The sequence below is a fragment of the Panulirus ornatus genome, chromosome 8 (assembly GCF_036320965.1).
Source record: "Panulirus ornatus isolate Po-2019 chromosome 8, ASM3632096v1, whole genome shotgun sequence".
NCBI classification, from domain to species: domain Eukaryota; kingdom Metazoa; phylum Arthropoda; class Malacostraca; order Decapoda; family Palinuridae; genus Panulirus; species Panulirus ornatus.
Window position 1 is genome coordinate 9,603,197 of NC_092231.1, and position 18,983 is coordinate 9,622,179.

Genomic DNA, 18,983 nt, shown 5'->3' on the forward strand with positions numbered 1-18,983 from the left:
ACCCCGCCGTGCCCCGGAGAGTCAGTCGTACGTCCGTGCTCAAGGAGGACCTTGATAATCAACTGATAACAAACAAAGCAAAAGAGTGTAAAACTCGAGATCCCTCTGTGTGTGCGTGTGTGTGTGTGTGTGTGTGTGTTTGTACCCTCTTCACCAGTCATCACGTTTTTTATTCATGCTTGCAAGTGTTTAATTGTTGTTGTGTTGTGTCTCGCGTGCAACAGATCCCGGGTCGACGATGCTGGCAGGATCCCTGACGCCCCCAGACAAGGTGAACGGGGAAGGGCACCACCATCCGGCCCACCACCACCATGCCCTCATGCCCGTCATGCCCACCCTGCACACGCCGCCCTCGCCACTGCCCACGCCTTCCCCGCCCGTCTATGACAGGTTCGCGTAAGTATTGCCCAAGAATCTCCTCAGCCGTCCATGTAGGGTTGAGCTGCACAGCCTCTTTAAGTCTTAATCCTTCTGTGGAGGGTCGGAATAACCTCGTTCTAAATGCTGGACAAGGGTGGTTGTTGCATTTCTCTTTCCAGTTTTGGAAATGGATTAATCTGAAATTAGTTGATATATATATATATATATATATATATATATATATATATATATATATATATATATATATATATATATATATATATATATATATTATCCCTGGGGATAGGGGAGAAAGAATACTTCCCACGTATTCCCTGCGTGTCGTAGAAGGCGACTAAAAGGGGAGGGAGCGGGGGGCTGGAAATCCTCCCCTCTCAATTTTTTTTTAATTTTCCAAAAGACGGAGCAGAGAAGGGGGCCAGGTGAGGATATTTCCTCAGTGGCCCAGTTCTCTGTTCTTAACGCTACCTCGCTAACGCGGGAAATGGCGAATAGTTTGAAAAAAAAAAAAAAAAATATATATATATATATATATATATATATATATATATATATATATATATATATATATATATATATATATATATATATAATGTCTTTACTCATATGTGTCTATACACACACACACACGCTAGCCTAAGCCAGGTACCCACTTTTCGACCAGCCCCGAGAGGAGGATGAAAGCCTGGGTTGGGAACACTGCCGTACCCAGGATTCGAACCGGGGCGGGCCTGTGCATGAAGCATGATCAGCAACGCTGACCATAACACCAAAGTATCCTGTGTGTATTCCTGTTAATGTCACGTCACGCCTTAACCTTATAGTTAATACACACGCCCATTTACACCCCATCCTGTGTCTGTTACTCATTCATCGACCAGCCCCAAAGGGGAGGATGAAAAGCTGAGGTGGCTGTGAGCCGGCTACCATGACCCGGAATTCGAACGTAAACCTGGTAGATTGATGGGTCACAGACGCTAACCACTGCACTATGGAGGTGCGTGTGTGTGTGTGGCATAGAGGTGGAACGTCCCTGCAACGCATGAAGAGGCGTAGCCCAGCGTGTCCACAGACGTGAATATGGGATATGATAACTTCGGGTTATTACCATCGGTTAAAGCCATGTGAAAGAGTAGGACATACGAGTGTGAAGGATTCGATCGCACTTTCTCGTAAGAGCCACGATAGATTTTATTACTGCGAAGCTTAGAGAAGTAGACTTTTGGTTGAACAGTTGTTGGGTTAGTGTTACCGTGACGGGGTGTCGTCTGGGCTGGGCTCACAGTAACTCCGTCCTGAGTTATGGGGCTGTCCTCGGAGACCATGTTATCCCTTCGTCTGACAGTTGCTCTCTCTCTCTCTCTGAAGTTCGTGAACTGTTTCGGGCCCTATCCAAGCAAGGGGAGCGAGAGTTAAAAAAAGAAAAGGAAAAAATAAAGAATTAACGCTGTTCTGTCATAAACACGCGACCTCGCACGGCAGTAAATATCGAATTAATAATCGAGAGGTTGTGATTACTATGTTAAAGAGTAGCGTGAGTCATCCCGGCTGAAGTGAGGCTGGTAACAGAGGCGCCACGACCAAGTGTTGGCGGTATCCTTGGCAAGCGCTACAATCAACGGCCATTGTAAGTAATGGAGTAAATTGCGACATCATATCCTGGGGATGTGGTGTTTATTTTTTTTTCTCTCACTTTTTTTGGGGGCCATATCGTCATGCTCTCGACGCCCAACATTTTATATATATATATATATTTTTTATGCCCTAGTGGGAGTCCCTCTGCCTCTTGTCAGATTATGTTACGTGTTATGGACGGCAGGCCTTTGTCGCAGCTGCCAAGACAAAGAAGATATCATAGACCACCCTCCCCCCCTTTTTTTAGCCTTTTTTTTAGCCTTTCTTTCTTTACGAAGAGAAAAAGATGAGGCACGCTTGGCTCTATCATGATCCCCCATCGAGCGAAACTCTTCTCTTGCAACCACAGCTTTGGCAAGAGTATATGTTGTCTAACCAGTGGGTGATGAAATGTGTTTAGGAGGAGGTCTCGCCTCGATCGTTCTCCTCCCTCTTTACTTTTTTGTGGGTATTGAGGGCGTGACGTGGCAACCTTTACATCATACACGTCTTCGAGGCTATTGGGACTGCAGGTGTCCGTGGCTTAACCACTGTCTGCCATCGTTGATGAGCATAAAGATGATTTCAGAAACCTCTTCAGTAAGGTTATCGTCAAGGCTCGGGGAGATGCTCACCTCTCCATTGCGGCGACTTGGGCAACAGTATCTTAGCATGGTCCTCTAGTCGACGAAGCTCAGCAGGGCCTGGGGGGTGTGTCTCACCAACAGAAGTGTGTGTGTACAACCCTCTCCCCGCCACAACTCCGATATGTCCCGGGAATCTCCTGGTCGACAGGGACCCGCGTCACCAACACAAACTTAAAGAGAGAGGTCTGGCCGGAGAAATCCTTGGCCCTTCCGTCACTCATCATCATCGACCATCTTGGTTCACCGCCGCCCACCAGGATGTTCTTTGATCGGCACAGCCTTGCTGGCTCTTGATGATGGGTATTACGACGTGATAAACTTGACAGCCAAACCTCGCACGGACGGAACCTTCAACAACCCCCTCCCCCAACCCCCTCAATAAAGCATTATGCCTCTCCCTCCGGCACAGGGTTAGCGAGGGTTCAGGCTGTAAACAGTTTATCTCCTTCGTTACGTCTTGATTCCCGTGTGACATCCGCCCGTGATGACTGAACAACGCACGCAGAAGAGAAGGGACAAGAGACTGTGTTTGTCATCTGTCGAGGCCAGATAACGTGAGTAGCAATGACACAGTATATGCAAGGTTCAAGTTCTGTTTTAAACTTGACCCACTGCTCTTGCTGGGAGTCAGGGTAACGCTGACGCATGAACTGGGGATGACAAGGTAACGGTGACGTGCATAGTAACGCGTCATGAGTAACCCTCGTCCACACAGGTTGGAAATGATGTAACTTTCACATACATGCTTCATAATGGAGTACACAGCTAGCATTGTAAAGTCTCCGGAATATGTTGGAAATGCAAGCCAAGGAACTTCCAGATCCCTATGTGGGATTGAGTAGCGGCAACATAGGGTTGATGTGATAGGTAACATTAGCAAACAGTGTTGAGTGATAAGCATGTCTTTTACAGACAGGGTAGTGATTGGAAGTACGACTGTCATGCCTAATGGGTATTGTATGTGACGCTGACACATACTACGTAGTGGGGCATTGTACGTAATGCTGTCATTCGTAGTGTGTGTGTGATATTGTTAGTAACGTTGACGTACGTAGTGGGTATTGTAAGTAACGCTGACATTCGTAGTGGGCACTGTTAGTATTGCTGATCTACGTTGTAAGTATTGTAAGTAATGGTAACATTCGTATGGGTATTGTAACTAATGCTGACATTCGGAGTGGGCATTGTAAGTAATGCTGACATTCGTAGTGGGCATTGTAAGTAATGCTGACATTCGTAGTGGGTATAGTGAGTAACGTCGACATATGTTATGGGCATTATACGTAATGCTGACATTCGTAGTGGGGTGTTGTAAGCAGTGTTGACATACGTATTGGGTACCGTAAATATTGCTGACATACGTGGTGGGTAGGATTTATAGATATCTCTTGCTCACTAATTAGGATTCTAAGTAGGTTTACGTACCGAATAGGATTCATAAGTATAGTTTTTAAATAACGTTCGCAGATATCGTGGGAATTTAAGTTACGTCGATGTAAAGAAATACAAAGTAAAGTTTTGTGACATAGATATTAAAAGTGACATTAGCGTTATAAGTAAAACTGACGTAAGGATGATATGACGGCCATCCCAAGCAGCCTTGGGATTATGAGGAGCGTGGAGGACAGGAACTGGGAGGTTGTGTGAAGAACTGACGTGCATGACGGAGGGTCTGCTGAGGGGCGAGGCTGGACGTGGAGGGATGTATGCCACCCGTGGCGTACCTCAGGGAGAGTGGGAGGGAGGAATGGTACCCGTGGCGTAGCTCAGGGAGGGAGGGAGGCATGACACCCATGGCATAGCTCAGGGAGGGAGGGAGGCATGACACCCATGGCATAGCTCAGGGAGGGAGGGAGGCATGACACCCATGGCATACCTCAGGGAGGGAGGGAGGCATGTCACCCATGGCATAGCTCCGGGAGGGAGGGAGGCATGACACCCATGGCATAGCTCAGGGAGGGAGGGAGGCATGACACCCATGGCATAGCTCAGGGAGGGAGGGAGGCATGACACCCATGGCATACCTCAGGGAGGGAGGGAGGTATAGCAGCGTGTGGCATATGTGAGTCAGCTCGGGGGTTACGTCAAGCGAGGAGCGACGGTGGCCACGCTCGCGCCACAGCACTATATCAAAACTGTCGTCCAAGGTTATATTATACAGGAGGTAGCGACACATGTAGCGTACGTACACTGTGTACCTGGTGAAGACTTAGGATGGACCCCAACGCGGGAATTGCATTGCTGAAGGTTTGTTCGGTTCATAAGGGAATGAAATATATTTTCGACCGAAATTGCGTCACGTTCGGCACTAGCTTCCTCTTTTTTTATAGTAACTCGAATTATCAGAATATATTTGGGAACGTGAGGGAGAAGATTGTGCGTGTCGGGACTACATAGTGTGAGCTGGGGTGGTGTGAGGTGGTGGCGACGCGTGATAGGCCGCCCCTTAACCTCGCAACCTCCTACCACCACCGCAGCTAACACACACACACACATACACACACCGGCGCGCGCGCGTTCTGTCACCACAATCGACGAGTTCCAGTCAGAACTCGTCCTACACCTACCATTGTGAACGTCATAAAACACTCCAGGAACAAGCGCATGGACGTGCAAGTGAACACTCTGTGAGGTTGTGTGGTATGTCGACCACTGTATTACTGTAACTGTTCATCACTTAATCTTCAGCCAAGTGCGTGATGTATAAACCATACAGTTTACTCTGTCAACATTCCTGTATATCTACCACCCTGTCTGTCTTTACACGTACCTCACCCTCGTGCATATCCAAAGTGTGGACGTATCAAGCTCCCTTTAGTCTTAAGCATTTGTATGATTTGTTAACTAGTAAATATAATATCCTCCCAGTTCTGTAATATTTGTGGTACCTTGGCTGAATGGCTGCGTAAATCCAATAGACTGTCATTTATTTACACACACACACACACACACACACACACACACACACACACACACACACCCTCTGACTGCAGTCCACTCTCGAAAAGTTTAAGTTAGCGTTAGCTTACACAGGTATCGTAAGCTCTGGGGGAGCTACTTGGTGATAATAGATTCTCCCCGGCCACCCACACCCTCGTCACCTCTCTGGAATTTATATACCGCAGAATAAAGGAGCTCAAGACTTCCATGGTCCTCACCTTCGTGGACTTCACAAAGGCTTTTGACCTTCCCAGCCACAACATGATCATCAACAAAGCCACCTGCCTTAGGCTACGGGGAAGTCTCATTCCAGACTTCCTCGGCGAGCGTGGCCACGTTGTGCGTTACCGAGGGGGCAATCTCCACCTTCCAGTTCCTCACCTGTCGGCTCCCACGGGACACAAAGATGGTTATCCTTGTGTCTGTCCGTCTTTATACGGGTAATTGGTACCCTGATAGACGCACCAGCTTGCCAGAAGTATCTTGATAACGGTGCTGTGGGTATTGTTGTTAACACAGCAGATCTTTCGACTACAATACCGTCAGAAGCCTCTAGAACTGGACAGCTGCATCACCATCAGCTTCGCTTCCAGTTATGCCCCACACCCCTGCTCTCTCGCACCAAAACTTCGAACCACGTCCCACCTCCCTACTGTCTTACGAGACCCCCAGCCTCCTCCAGGTTGCCCAGTCCCTCCCCAAGCTTGTTTGTGTCACTCCAGACGGTAAATTAAGAAGGAAAGAGCACGTCAGTACCATCGTCAAACCCTCCAGCTATCGTCTTTCCATCCTGCGTTGACTCTGACGCTCTGGAGTCCCAGCACCTGAACTCAAGAACTTCGACAAGACGGACAATCCCTCCAGAACCACCTACCTGTGCCTGACCCCGTCTGGTACTTTCGTATCTACCACGAGAAAAAAAAGACAAAAAATACATGAGAGGGTGTTATTATAACACCATGAGTTTCTGACCCTCTTACACCACCCTTCAAGAAGTGTACAGATCAACCTGGGCGGGTATCTACGAACTAACGCGGACCGGGACAGCAACAGACCCTTCCCAAATATTGTGATCATTAATCATTTGTGGAAATATATATATATATATATATATATATATATATATATATATATATATATATATATGCGTGTGTTGGCGTTTATGTATGTACATGGGTATGTGGGTGGGTTGGCCCATTCCTCGTCTGTTTCCTTGCGCTACCTCGCTAACGCGGGAGACGGCGGTTAAGTATAATAAATGAGATAATGTTTGTGTATATATATATATATATATATATATATATATATATATATATATATATATATATATATATATATATGTATATGAAATATAATTTTTACCTATTTAGCAACCTTTCTTTTTATAGCATCTTTATTAGAGTATCATTATTTTTACCCTTTGGTTGCAATTAGTAAATCGTTTTATTATTATTATTATTATTATTATTATTATTATTATTATTATTATTTATGATTAAGTAATACCTGCAAGATCATACACAAACTTACATATGAATGGAGAGCGTTGGACATGGGAGTGACTGATGTTTTTATCCCGTTGTCCACAGCCCTAAGGAGCAGCGGTTGACGAGGGAAGCGATGCAGCGATACCTGAGGGAACGCGGGGACCAGACCGTAGTCATCCTCCACGCCAAGGTGGCCCAGAAGTCTTACGGCAACGAGAAGCGCTTCTTTTGCCCGCCGCCCTGCATCTACCTGTACGGGGACGGGTGGCAGCGGAAGAAGCTGGAGATGCAGCGGGCGGGTGCCTCCGAGCACGACTCACAGCTCTGCTGCTTCATCGGCATCGGCAACTCGGACCAGGACATGCAGCAGCTCGACCTCAACGGCAAGGTACGTAGCCGCCACTGCCAACTGCTGCTCATTCTGCTGCCCCTACGTAAGTACGTACACCTCATCTCGCCTGATTTGCCACAGGTGGTATGGTTGTGTGGTAGTTCTTCGCTCCCTGTTCTCTGTCGTCGGTAATACTAAAGATGAATGTTTTTTTTTTTTCTGGAGACGTTTATCTCTTTTTAACGTTCATGTTGATAAAGAACCGCCCTTCGTATCGGCGGTGATCGCCATGTCTGATCTGGTTCCTCGTTGTTCTCCGTCAACAGCATTACTGCGCCGCCAAGACGCTCTTCATCAGCGACTCGGACAAGAGGAAACACTTCATGCTGACCGTCAAGAAGTTCTGGGGCTCGGGGTCCGACATCGGCGTCTTCCACTCCCGTAGAATCAAGGTTATATCCAAGCCGTCCAAGAAGAAGCAGAGTCTCAAAAACGCCGATTGTAAGTATAGTAACTGGTGTACGTGATGACTCCGTAGTTATTGAAAATATGATAAAGAAAAAACTTATTATAAGTGTAGTAACTGTGGTGTATGTGTTGACTCAGTAGTCTACTTGGGTATGATAGAATTATTAGTAATTTCCTTCAGTAGTATTTATTTTATGTAAGTCCAAGGGAAGTATATATATATATATATATATATATATATATATATATATATATATATATATATATATATATATATATATATATATATGTTTGTAAAGAAGATTTCACAAGGGCACTTTTTCTGGAGAGATTTCTCATAGGAACTCGTTTCCAGCGCACTGGAGTGTTCCAGCGCATTTTTGTGGCCTAATGCCATAGTTGACCGTGCTCGTTTTCTTTAGCCTGCACCGGCATACACCACGTAGTCAATAGGGCATTAATATTATTCTGAATTAAGCTAGTAATATTCGTCATTGATAGTATTTCCGTGGTAAATTTCTGTGGTACTGACGTACAGGAAATGCGAACCTTCATATTGAAATTCCCGATAGATTGCTTATTGATTGTTGCTTTTAATAGTACGGACAGTACTTTGTTTACATTCTGATCGCTCAAGGTCGCGAGTGGTGCTTCTTAGATACCTTTGCAGTCCCAGTGTGTCTGGGCAGCTCCCCACTCCCGCGTCCACGTACGCTTTTTATCTGTTTCGCTTGATGAAGCATAGAATGCCAAGTATAGCAACTGCCTCTTGTATAAGCAAGTTGGGAGCCATAATGTTTTATTTTGCCGAAGCACCACATCGACAGCTGATCGGTTTGTGTCCCTGTAACTGTGTTCGCCGCAGTTCACCCGAGAGTGGCAAGACACGATTTCCGGGGAGAGAGAAAAAAAAAAAGAACTTGCCATAAAACGTGCCCATGTGACACCATGTTTATATCCACGGAAATTCCCCGGCATGTCAGTGGTAGCCGGTAGCCAACGCAGTGAAGTTAGGGATACACAACAATGGACTGAGATTTACACAGTGAGGGATCCACTTGAAGTTGGCAGGCAGCCTTAAGGCGTGTTCATACGTTACATAAGAAAGGTTACCATGTGGTCGGTTCCTCGACACCGCGGCGCGGACTCTTGGCGGTTTCCCCGGCTACCAAAGAGAACGTTGGGGGGAGGGTGGTGGTGGGGAGGGACAGGAACTGCACTAGAGAAGGCTGGTGGGGGGGGGGGGGGTTGAGATGGAGGAGGAGGAACCAGTAGGAGAGGTTGGGGTTCAGGTTGAAGCAGGGGTCACCAGGAGCAAGGGTGGTCATAATGTCATGGGACACCTTTTTTGTGGCTCCTCTAATTTTTCCTGATGTGAACATTTCCGGGGAAAGGTGAGGGAGGGAGGGAGGTCAAGAGCAGGGAAAAGTCTAGCCATTTATATATATATATATATATATATATATATATATATATATATATATATATATTTTTTTTTTTTTTTTTTTTATACTTTGTCGCTGTCTCCCGCGTTTGCGAGGTAGCGCAAGGAAACAGACGAAAGAAATGGCCCAACCCCCCCCATACACATGTACATACGTCCACACACGCAAATATACATACCTACACAGCTTTCCATGGTTTACCCCAGACGCTTCACATGCCTTGATTCAATCCACTGACAGCACGTCAACCCCTGTATACCACATCGCTCCAATTCACTCTATTCCTTGCCCTCCTTTCACCCTCCTGCATGTTCAGGCCCCGATCACACAAAATCTTTTTCACTCCATCTTTCCACCTCCAATTTGGTCTCCCTCTTCTCCTCGTTCCCTCCACCTCCGACACATATATCCTCTTGGTCAATCTTTCCTCACTCATTCTCTCCATGTGCCCAAACCATTTCAAAACACCCTCTTCTGCTCTCTCAACCACGCTCTTTTTATTTCCACACATCTCTCTTACCCTTACGTTACTTACTCGATCAAACCACCTCACACCACACATTGTCCTCAAACATCTCATTTCCAGCACATCCATCCTCCTGCACACAACTCTATCCATAGCCCACGCCTCGCAACCATACAACATTGTTGGAACCACTATTCCTTCAAACATACCCATTTTTGCTTTCCGAGATAATGTTCTCGACTTCCACACATTTTTCAAGGCTCCCAAAATTTTCGCCCCCTCCCCCACCCTATGATCCACTTCCGCTTCCATGGTTCCATCCGCTGACAGATCCACTCCCAGATATCTAAAACACTTCACTTCCTCCAGTTTTTCTCCATTCAAACTCACCTCCCAATTGACTTGACCCTCACCCCTACTGTACCTAATAACCTTGCTCTTATTCACATTTACTCTTAACTTTCTTCTTCCACACACTTTACCAAACTCAGTCACCAGCTTCTGCAGTTTCTCACATGAATCAGCCACCAGCGCTGTATCATCAGCGAACAACAACTGACTCACTTCCCAAGCTCTCTCATCCCCAACAGACTTCATACTTGCCCCTCTTTCCAGGACTCTTGCATTTACCTCCCTAACAACCCCATCCATAAACAAATTAAACAACCATGGAGACATCACACACCCCTGCCGCAAACCTACATTCACTGAGAACCAATCACTTTCCTCTCTTCCTACACGTACACATGCCTTACATCCTCGATAAAAACTTTTCACTGCTTCTAACAACTTGCCTCCCACACCATATATTCTTAATACCTTCCACAGAGCATCTCTATCAACTCTATCATATGCCTTCTCCAGATCCATAAATGCTACATACAAATCCATTTGCTTTTCTAAGTATTTCTCACATACATTCTTCAAAGCAAACACCTGATCCACACATCCTCTACCACTTCTGAAACCGCACTGCTCTTCCCCAATCTGATGCTCTGTACATGCCTTCACCCTCTCAATCAATACCCTCCCATATAATTTACCAGGAATACTCAACAAACTTATACCTCTGTAATTTGAGCACTCACTCTTATCCCCTTTGCCTTTGTACAATGGCACTATGCACGCATTCCGCCAATCCTCAGGCACCTCACCATGAGTCATACATACATTAAATAACCTTACCAACCAGTCAACAATACAGTCACCCCCCTTTTTAATAAATTCCACTGCAATACCATCCAAACCTGCTGCCTTGCCGGCTTTCATCTTCCGCAAAGCTTTTACTACCTCTTCTCTGTTTACCAAATCATTTTCCCTAACCCTCTCACTTTGCACACCACCTCGACCAAAACACCCTATATCTGCCACTCTGTCATCAGACACATTCAACAAACCTTCAAAATATATATATATATATTCCGGACTCCGCTTCCATGTTGTTACGCTGCAAATGAAAATGGACGAAAAGGCGTATAGATCCCGTGGAAGAAACTTGTCCTTCCAGTGGAGTTCATGCCTCTCCTGAAGGTGATTGTAGTATATCCTTGAAGATGCAAGAACCCCATGAAAACGGTCTTGAGTTTATATATATATATATATATATATATATATATATATATATATATATATATATATATATATGTATGTATGTATATATACATATATACGCAAACAGAGGACAGGAACGTAAACAATACAGGCTGATGATGACCTGTACGGGAATTCCTCGTTCCTGGGAAACAGCCGCCAGCCTTAACTCCTAATCATGGACGGGTTCGATCAGATTACCAGCTCTTGACGGTCGAGGAGAGAGAGAACACGTTGGTTCCTTCACTATGTAATAATAGCTCAGCTGCGGGACAGAACATCAGAGGGCAAAGGTTGTAGGCCTTAATCTTACCACCATGGAGGAAAGAAAAGTAAAGGGTGACTTAGTGATGACTTTTTTGTTTTTGTTTTATTCCTGTTTGATGATGACAGTAGCGAACAGTTTTTCAAAAGATGGGGAGAGAGAACAACCCGAGACATAACATGAAATTCAGTAAGAAATTTGTTGGAAAACGTGTAGAGAAATAGGTTTTATGGTATAATGAATTCGTGGATGAATGAAATGAAATAATGAAATTGTAAATGTGGACAGCATACGGAAGTTTATAAGAAGTTGTATGTTAGTAGAGAATGTTCAAGGGATGGGGCGTCACTCGAATGTAGAACAACCCTCCCCGCTCAGAAAACATAGAGTAATTATAATAGACCCTGTTAATGCTCAGTTTTGCGTGGCTACAATGGCCTCTTATCCATCTAAGAGAAAGGGCGGCTTGCTCACCACTGGCGAGCTAGGATACGGTTGACTAGTGACGAGCGTAAGTTTGGGTGCGGTTGACGAGCGACGAGTCTTGCAAAGCTAGGATACGGTCGACTAGTGACGACGTAGGCTAGGATACGGTCGACGAGTGGTGAGCTTATGCTAGGCTAGGATACGGTCGACTAGTGACGAGCGTAGGCTAGGATACGGTCGACGAGTGGCGAGCTTACGCTAGGCCAGGATACGGTCGACTAGGGACGAGCATAAAGTCTCGTTATAGGAATTAACCCAACCAGATTGGTCTTGGGGAGCCAGCTGAGGACGGCCATGTACCACCACCGACTGGAGGTAGGAGAGCTGCCCCTCATCCCAATCCTTCCAGTGTCTGGGCATGGTCAAGTTTTCCTGTGTTGAGTCAGATCAAGCCGCAGGCCTCACACCCTTGCTGGTTGGTCTTCCGTCGGTTCCTAGATGTCTTGAGTTTTGCATCCACACTTCCCACCCTAGTTGTACCCGAGTGGGAATACGCCACATGCGGTTACCTTTGCATGTCTGTGATAGTTTTATCCAGGTTTGGTAGGGGCGATAATCACGTATATACAAGAAGCATGTAATGAAATCAGATAACTCATGGACAGAGCCTCTTCTAAACGAACACTGGACTAATTCATTTTTTCTGAAAGTTAGATGAGAAAAAAAAAGTTGACTAACGTGCCAAGAGAAACAAAAAATATAATCGTTAGGCTGGAAACGTAAAGGTAACATTGGAGAGGTGATACTCCGTGTCTGGTGTACTGTGTTACATACTCTCTGAGCATATATATATATATATATATATATATATATATATATATATATATATATATATATACATATATATATATATATATGATAATTGATCGCCGTTTTCCGCGTCAGCGAAGTAGCGCCTGGAAACAGACGGAGAACGGCCCACCCACTCATATACACGTAAATAAACACTCACACACATACATATACATACTTACAGACATATACATGTATACGCTTGCCCTCTTCCATTCCTGGCGCCAGCCAGCCCCACAGCAAATATTATCGCTACCCCCGCTTCAGCGAGGTAGCGCCAGGAAAACAGACAAAAAAGGCCACATTCGTTCAAACTCAGCCTCTTATCTGTCACATGTAATGCACCGAAACCACAGCTCCCTATCCACATCCAGGCCCCACAAACCTTTCCATGGTTTGCTCCAGACGTTTCACATGCCCTGGTTTAGTTCAGCATTTTCCCCCTTTTTCGACCCCTACTCTTTCCTCTTTCACGGATACATCTCTCAATCATTCGCCCTTGTACCTTTCTTTCATATTTCATAAGCAACTTTACTTCTTCATTCCACCACTCACTACCCTTTCTAGTCTCCCCGTCTCCCACCTTTCGCGTGCTGCATACTTCTCTTGCGCATGCCAGCTCTGCTTCCCTAAGTACTTCCCATTCTTTACCCGCTCCCTTAGCTTTGTTTTACTCTCTCCTTGTAACCGTTGTGCACTCAATGTCTGTTGATATTTCTTCTCACTTGTGTCTTTTACAAGTTCTCTTACCATCATCACTCTTCGCCTGCAGTTTCCTCCTTTTCCGAGAACCTCAACCCAGTCTTCAAAAGGTGATGATCAGAAATCCCATCAGCTGTCCCTCTCAACACATTCACATCCAAAAGTCTCTCTTGTGCACGTCTGTCAGTTAGTATGTAATTACATAATGCTGGCTGGTCATCATTCATGCTCATATTCTTATACACGTGTGTGTCCCTCTTTTTCAGCATGTTATTTCCAGTTCTTTGTCCGCACACAGCTTTAAAAGCTGATCACCTTTTCCATTCATAAAACTGAATACTCCATGCCCCATTCCACGCTCCCTCCCCAGCCATGCTTCTGGCGTAACGCTCTCTCCCTAGCCATGCTTCTGGCGTAACGCTCCTTCCCTAGCCACGCTTCTAGCGCCATTCTCCCTCCTCACCAATGTTTCCAGCGCCACGCTCCTTCCCCAGCCACACGTCTAGCGCCACGCTCCTTCCCCAGCCACACGTCTAGCGCCACGCTTCTTCCCCAGCCACACTTTTAGCGCCAAGCTCCTTCCTCAGCCACACTTCTAGCGCCACGCTCCTTCCCCAGTCACAGTTCTAGCGTCACGCTCCCTCCTCTCCCACGCTTCCAGTGCCACGCTTCTTCCCCAGCCACACTTATCCACGCCACGCTTCTTCCCCACCCACGTTTCTAGCACCACGCTCCTTCCCCAGCCACACTTCTAGCGCCACGCTCCTTCTCAAGCCACACTTCTAGAGCCACGCTCCTTCTCCAGCCACACTTCTAACGCCACGCTTCTTCCCCAGCCACACTTCTAGCGCCACGCTCCTCCAGCCACACTTCTAGCGCCACGCTCCTTCCCCCATCACTGTTACTCGCGCCGTCTTTCTCCTCCGCTGCGCTTCCTCCCCCGCCATATTTTCGCCGAACGTTCGTCTCTACGAACGTCACGTTTCTCCAAGCGTTTGTTTCTTTTCGGGACCACAAGTACACTTGTGATGGAAGCTTCATCATGTGCCAACCACACAGTCTTCCCACCACCACACTCCTCCAGGTACAGGGCCATTTCAAGAACATCTTTTGCTTAACCCCACATCTCTCCAGGCGTAGTAAGCTCTGAGTCCGGCCCTCCCTTCACCGCACTTTTCTACGCGTCAAGTCTTCCACGGCATCGAATTGGCTCCTTGCAAGCTTTGTCTGCCGATGCGAGCGCCAGTCATCCCTCCCTGGGCTGCAGTTTTCCGTTGCCACACTTCCACCGCCTTCACCAATGTTGTCGTCAGGAGCAGAGGGACTCCGTGTTGACATTCATATCGTTAAGGAATCAGTTGTCGTTCCTATGAAGTTCTCGTAAAAAAAAAAAAAAGCTGCTTCTGGCCTTGGGTGGAAGGAAATTTGTTATTATTGTTATTATTATTATTATTATTATTATTATTATTATTATTATTGTAAAACACGTCTGTAAATTGATGTAATTTACCTTCGTTTGTCTCGTTGATCGGAGGACTCGCAAGTATCGTTAGATTTCGAAGAGGGACGCGTTGTGCGTTACTGCAGTCCCACGTAGCTTAGGAAGACATGGATACTGAACCATCGGACGGGAATTTGGAGGCTCGTATGCGGCAGTCTATGTAATAACAGTGAAATTACGCTCATTTACCGACCCCTGCATCTGTGAGACTGGCATGGGAGATGCCTGCAGTCCAAACATGCTACCACCCCTCTGTCCTCCGGCGATAATGTTCAACTTAGAGTGGTGGTCACCGTGCGAGGGTTACGCCAGGTGTGCGCGGCGTCGTGATAATGTTTCAAGATTATGTGGTTAGAAAACTGAAAGTGGGGTTGTGGAGCCAGGGCTGAAGATCACCTTGTTTCGGCAGGGAAGTGGTGGCGACTCCGTGTCAACCACCTCCACACACACACAGTGTAAACCCACGCAGCTGCTACAGCGGCAGCGCAGAGCATAAATGAATGATATTTCCTGATTTTCCGCGTGGTAGTTGTGTGGCATTGCCATATGTGTCGAGGTTCGGGTTTGACTTAATTGGCAATCGCTGTCATTGAGCTATACTGGTGTCGAATACGAACAACGAGCTGTTACTCCAACCTTCCAAACATTTAAGTTCACCGGATGAGTAGAGGGGAGGGGAAGGGGGAAGAAGAAGCACAGAACCTGGTAATGAGCGGCCAACGCTTCCGCCATGACATCCGCAATCCTCTAGTCTGGCCTCGCTCCTTTACCTGCCTGCTGGTTCACCGCCACTGTACTCACACGCTCTGTCTCTTGTTTCTCTTTCACACACACACACGGATGGGTGCACATTCGCGTGCGGCCTCATTCGTGAAGAAACATTACACGCACATTCCTTCGGGTTAATTTAAAAAGAAAAAGTATGCACTCGATGGTGCATAAGGTTCATGTGTGCTTAATTTCTTTTGTATGATCGCGTGTTGCAGTCCAGTAGGTTTTGTGTGTTTTCAATTTTACCTTAGAAGGCGATTGTGTTTTGACTAAGTATACACAGATTAGCATATATATATATATATATATATATATATATATATATATATATATATATATATATATATATATATATATATATATATATCGTGTAGCGTATGATATAGTTTGGTGTCATGGGAACCATCCATCTGGTCCACTCTCTCAGGCCAGCGTCTCTCTCTCTCTCTCTCTCTCTCTCTCTCTCTCTCTCTCTCTCTCTCTCTCTTTGTTTCGAGGGGGGGGGAAGAAGAGGTAGGTCAGGGAAGGTAAAGTGGAGAAACTAAGACGCTCGTGTAGCTCTCCCCCACCATCGGTCGGGGTAAGATTGTTGATGGGGAAGGAAGAGTAGAGATCGCGAGGAGCAGAGCAAACACCGAAAACAGAGTGTTTTACTCCACATATTACGGTGACATGATTCGGCGAAATCTATCCCAAGAGAAAGTGTAAGATTGAAGGATCATCAGGACACGTAATAGAATTATTCATCGACGTATTTATATAAGATTATGAAATATTAGCGTACATATAACGTAAAGGAGGAAAGGGTTCGGAAATACGGTGAAATTGGGTCTTCAAGTTGTGCTGATGCCCAGCTGGTGTTAAGCACTGCCCTCCTCCCTCCCACTCAGTTTGTACATGAGAATCCTAGTCCAAAACTCATGTTTTACCTCTCTCTCTCTCTCTCTCTCTCTCTCTCTCTCTCTCTCTCTCTCTCTCTCTCTCTCTCTCTCTCTCTCTCTCTCTCGTTCGTGAAGGGGAGGAATGTTGCTTAACATAACTTTTGTGTGATGTAATTGTATCTCTTATTCCAAGGGCAACACTTGGTCTGCCGCAGCTTGTGTTAAGATAGTGCTGATACTTGTTTTATAGTTAGTTTTATATATATATATATATATATATATATATATATATATATATATATATATATATATATATATATATATATATATTAACTATGTTACACTTTTATTAACCGAGGAAGAGTTATTATGGTATTTGTGTATTTTATGATTTTAATTTTGCCTGTTGCACAGCTTTATTATATTCTGCTTGATGTTTGGGTTATTTTCTTTTTTGCATCGGGAGTTTATAGTGGAATGTTTGATAAGCGTACGGATTCCTCAGATAGGTGTCATTTCCATGGTTTTAGTGTCTTTAATTTCAGTCATCTTGACTGATTGATATAGCTGCCGATGGTAGGAACTCCATAGCATGGCGTAAAAATGTAACAGTAAACAATATACACAATATCTAGATCACAGTTTTCCACAAACGAGAATTTATGTACTCCACTTTATATAAATATAAGCCTGGCTGGAGATTAGTATCTGAGTATGGCTATTTGGGCATCCACAGTGTGTATAGCCTCGGGGACGAAAGTGGCACTTTTCAACCGCTTAAGGTCCCAAACCGTGTCCACTCGCTACCTGCACGTCGAGAACGGCAACTTCCACGCCTCCTCCACCCAGTGGGGTGCCTTTACCATACACTTACGTGAGTATCTCATTATTATTATTATTATTATTATTATTATTATTATTATTATTATTGGTGTTGTTCTTGGTTGTATTTCATTTAGTTTTATGGTGTAAAGACCCGATGTTGAACATTTTAAAAGAATTAAGACTGGAAATAAACTGACGATGTTTATATGCAAATTTAGCCTGAGACTGAAAACATGTGATTTTACTGGAATTCGTCCATCTTTAATTGCCAGCCATTATTGTTGGACTTCTCACAGTATGATTGATGTTCATGAGAAGGTTTGGTTAAAGTCTTTAACTAGATAAAAAGAAGCACTCTGAGTGTCAGAGTGCAGGTGGGGAGGTGTGGTCAGGGAGCCCACCTGTCGTTCACACGTGCACCTACATTATGCAGCGTGCACTTTTATCTCTCGCTTCCAACCCATCCATCTTTGACTCGTGTCTTTTGGTGAACAGCTTTTCGTCCAAGAATTCCAGAATGTTACTGGAATTCTCATTGTCTTCAGTATTTTGTTTCTTTCAGTCTTTATCTTACATTGTTATAGTATGATTTAGAACTTTATAACGAATGCTGTTTTAGTTTTATGAAGATAAAAAATGGATAATATATATATATATATATATATATATATATATATATATATATATATATATATATATATATATATATATATAGAAGTAGATAATATTTATTGCATGTTACTTTTACTTTTTTGATAGGCTTAGTTTTACTTGTGTTACATTACAGTTGCCCTGTTGTAAGTTATCTTCCCTTGCCCCTTTTCATAGATGGCTCTCTTAACTGTGAACTGCATCCAAAGACATGAGCCCTTAAATACTAACTTTATCAAGATGTCAGAGAAACATCGTGACTTTTTTTTGTGTAATCAGCGGATTGGTAATCTGTGTTAAAAGTAAGCATTAGTGATCACTGCATCCTTTTTCAACAGTGGATGACAATGAGAGTGAAAGTGAGGAGTTCAGTGTAAGGGATGGATACATCCACTACGGCTCGACAGTGAAGCTGGTATGTGCAGTGACGGGTATGGCTCTACCAAGGCTCATCATTCGTAAGGTTGACAAACAAACTGCGCTTATGGATGCCGATGACCCAGTCTCACAGCTCCACAAATGTGCCTTCTACATGAAGGACACAGAACGCATGTACCTCTGTCTCAGCCAAGAGAGGATTATCCAGTTCCAAGTAAGAATCTTTTGTTCTGATATGCATAGTTATATTATTTTGTCAATGTTCGTATGTATTGATTTTAGAATGCATATCCAGTGGTTGTAATAATTGTTTTCATATGTTGCTGTAATAGGAAAACCTGTACAAAGAAAACACATTTACA

General features: G+C 44.8%; 1 protein-coding gene across 10 annotated transcripts in view; it reads left to right on the top strand.

Moving 5' to 3' along the window:
* LOC139749822 (recombining binding protein suppressor of hairless-like) overlaps positions 1-18,983 on the top strand; it is a 429,197-nt gene that overhangs the window by 400,388 nt on the left and 9,826 nt on the right. For all 10 annotated transcript variants that reach the window (XM_071664112.1, XM_071664116.1, XM_071664110.1 and 7 more), the window contains 5 exons: positions 225-396; positions 7,172-7,457; positions 7,727-7,901; positions 17,504-17,641; positions 18,582-18,835. In XM_071664112.1, the coding sequence (XP_071520213.1) occupies positions 225-396; positions 7,172-7,457; positions 7,727-7,901; positions 17,504-17,641; positions 18,582-18,835 (1,025 nt within the window). The remainder of the gene's footprint in view (positions 1-224; positions 397-7,171; positions 7,458-7,726; positions 7,902-17,503; positions 17,642-18,581; positions 18,836-18,983) is intronic.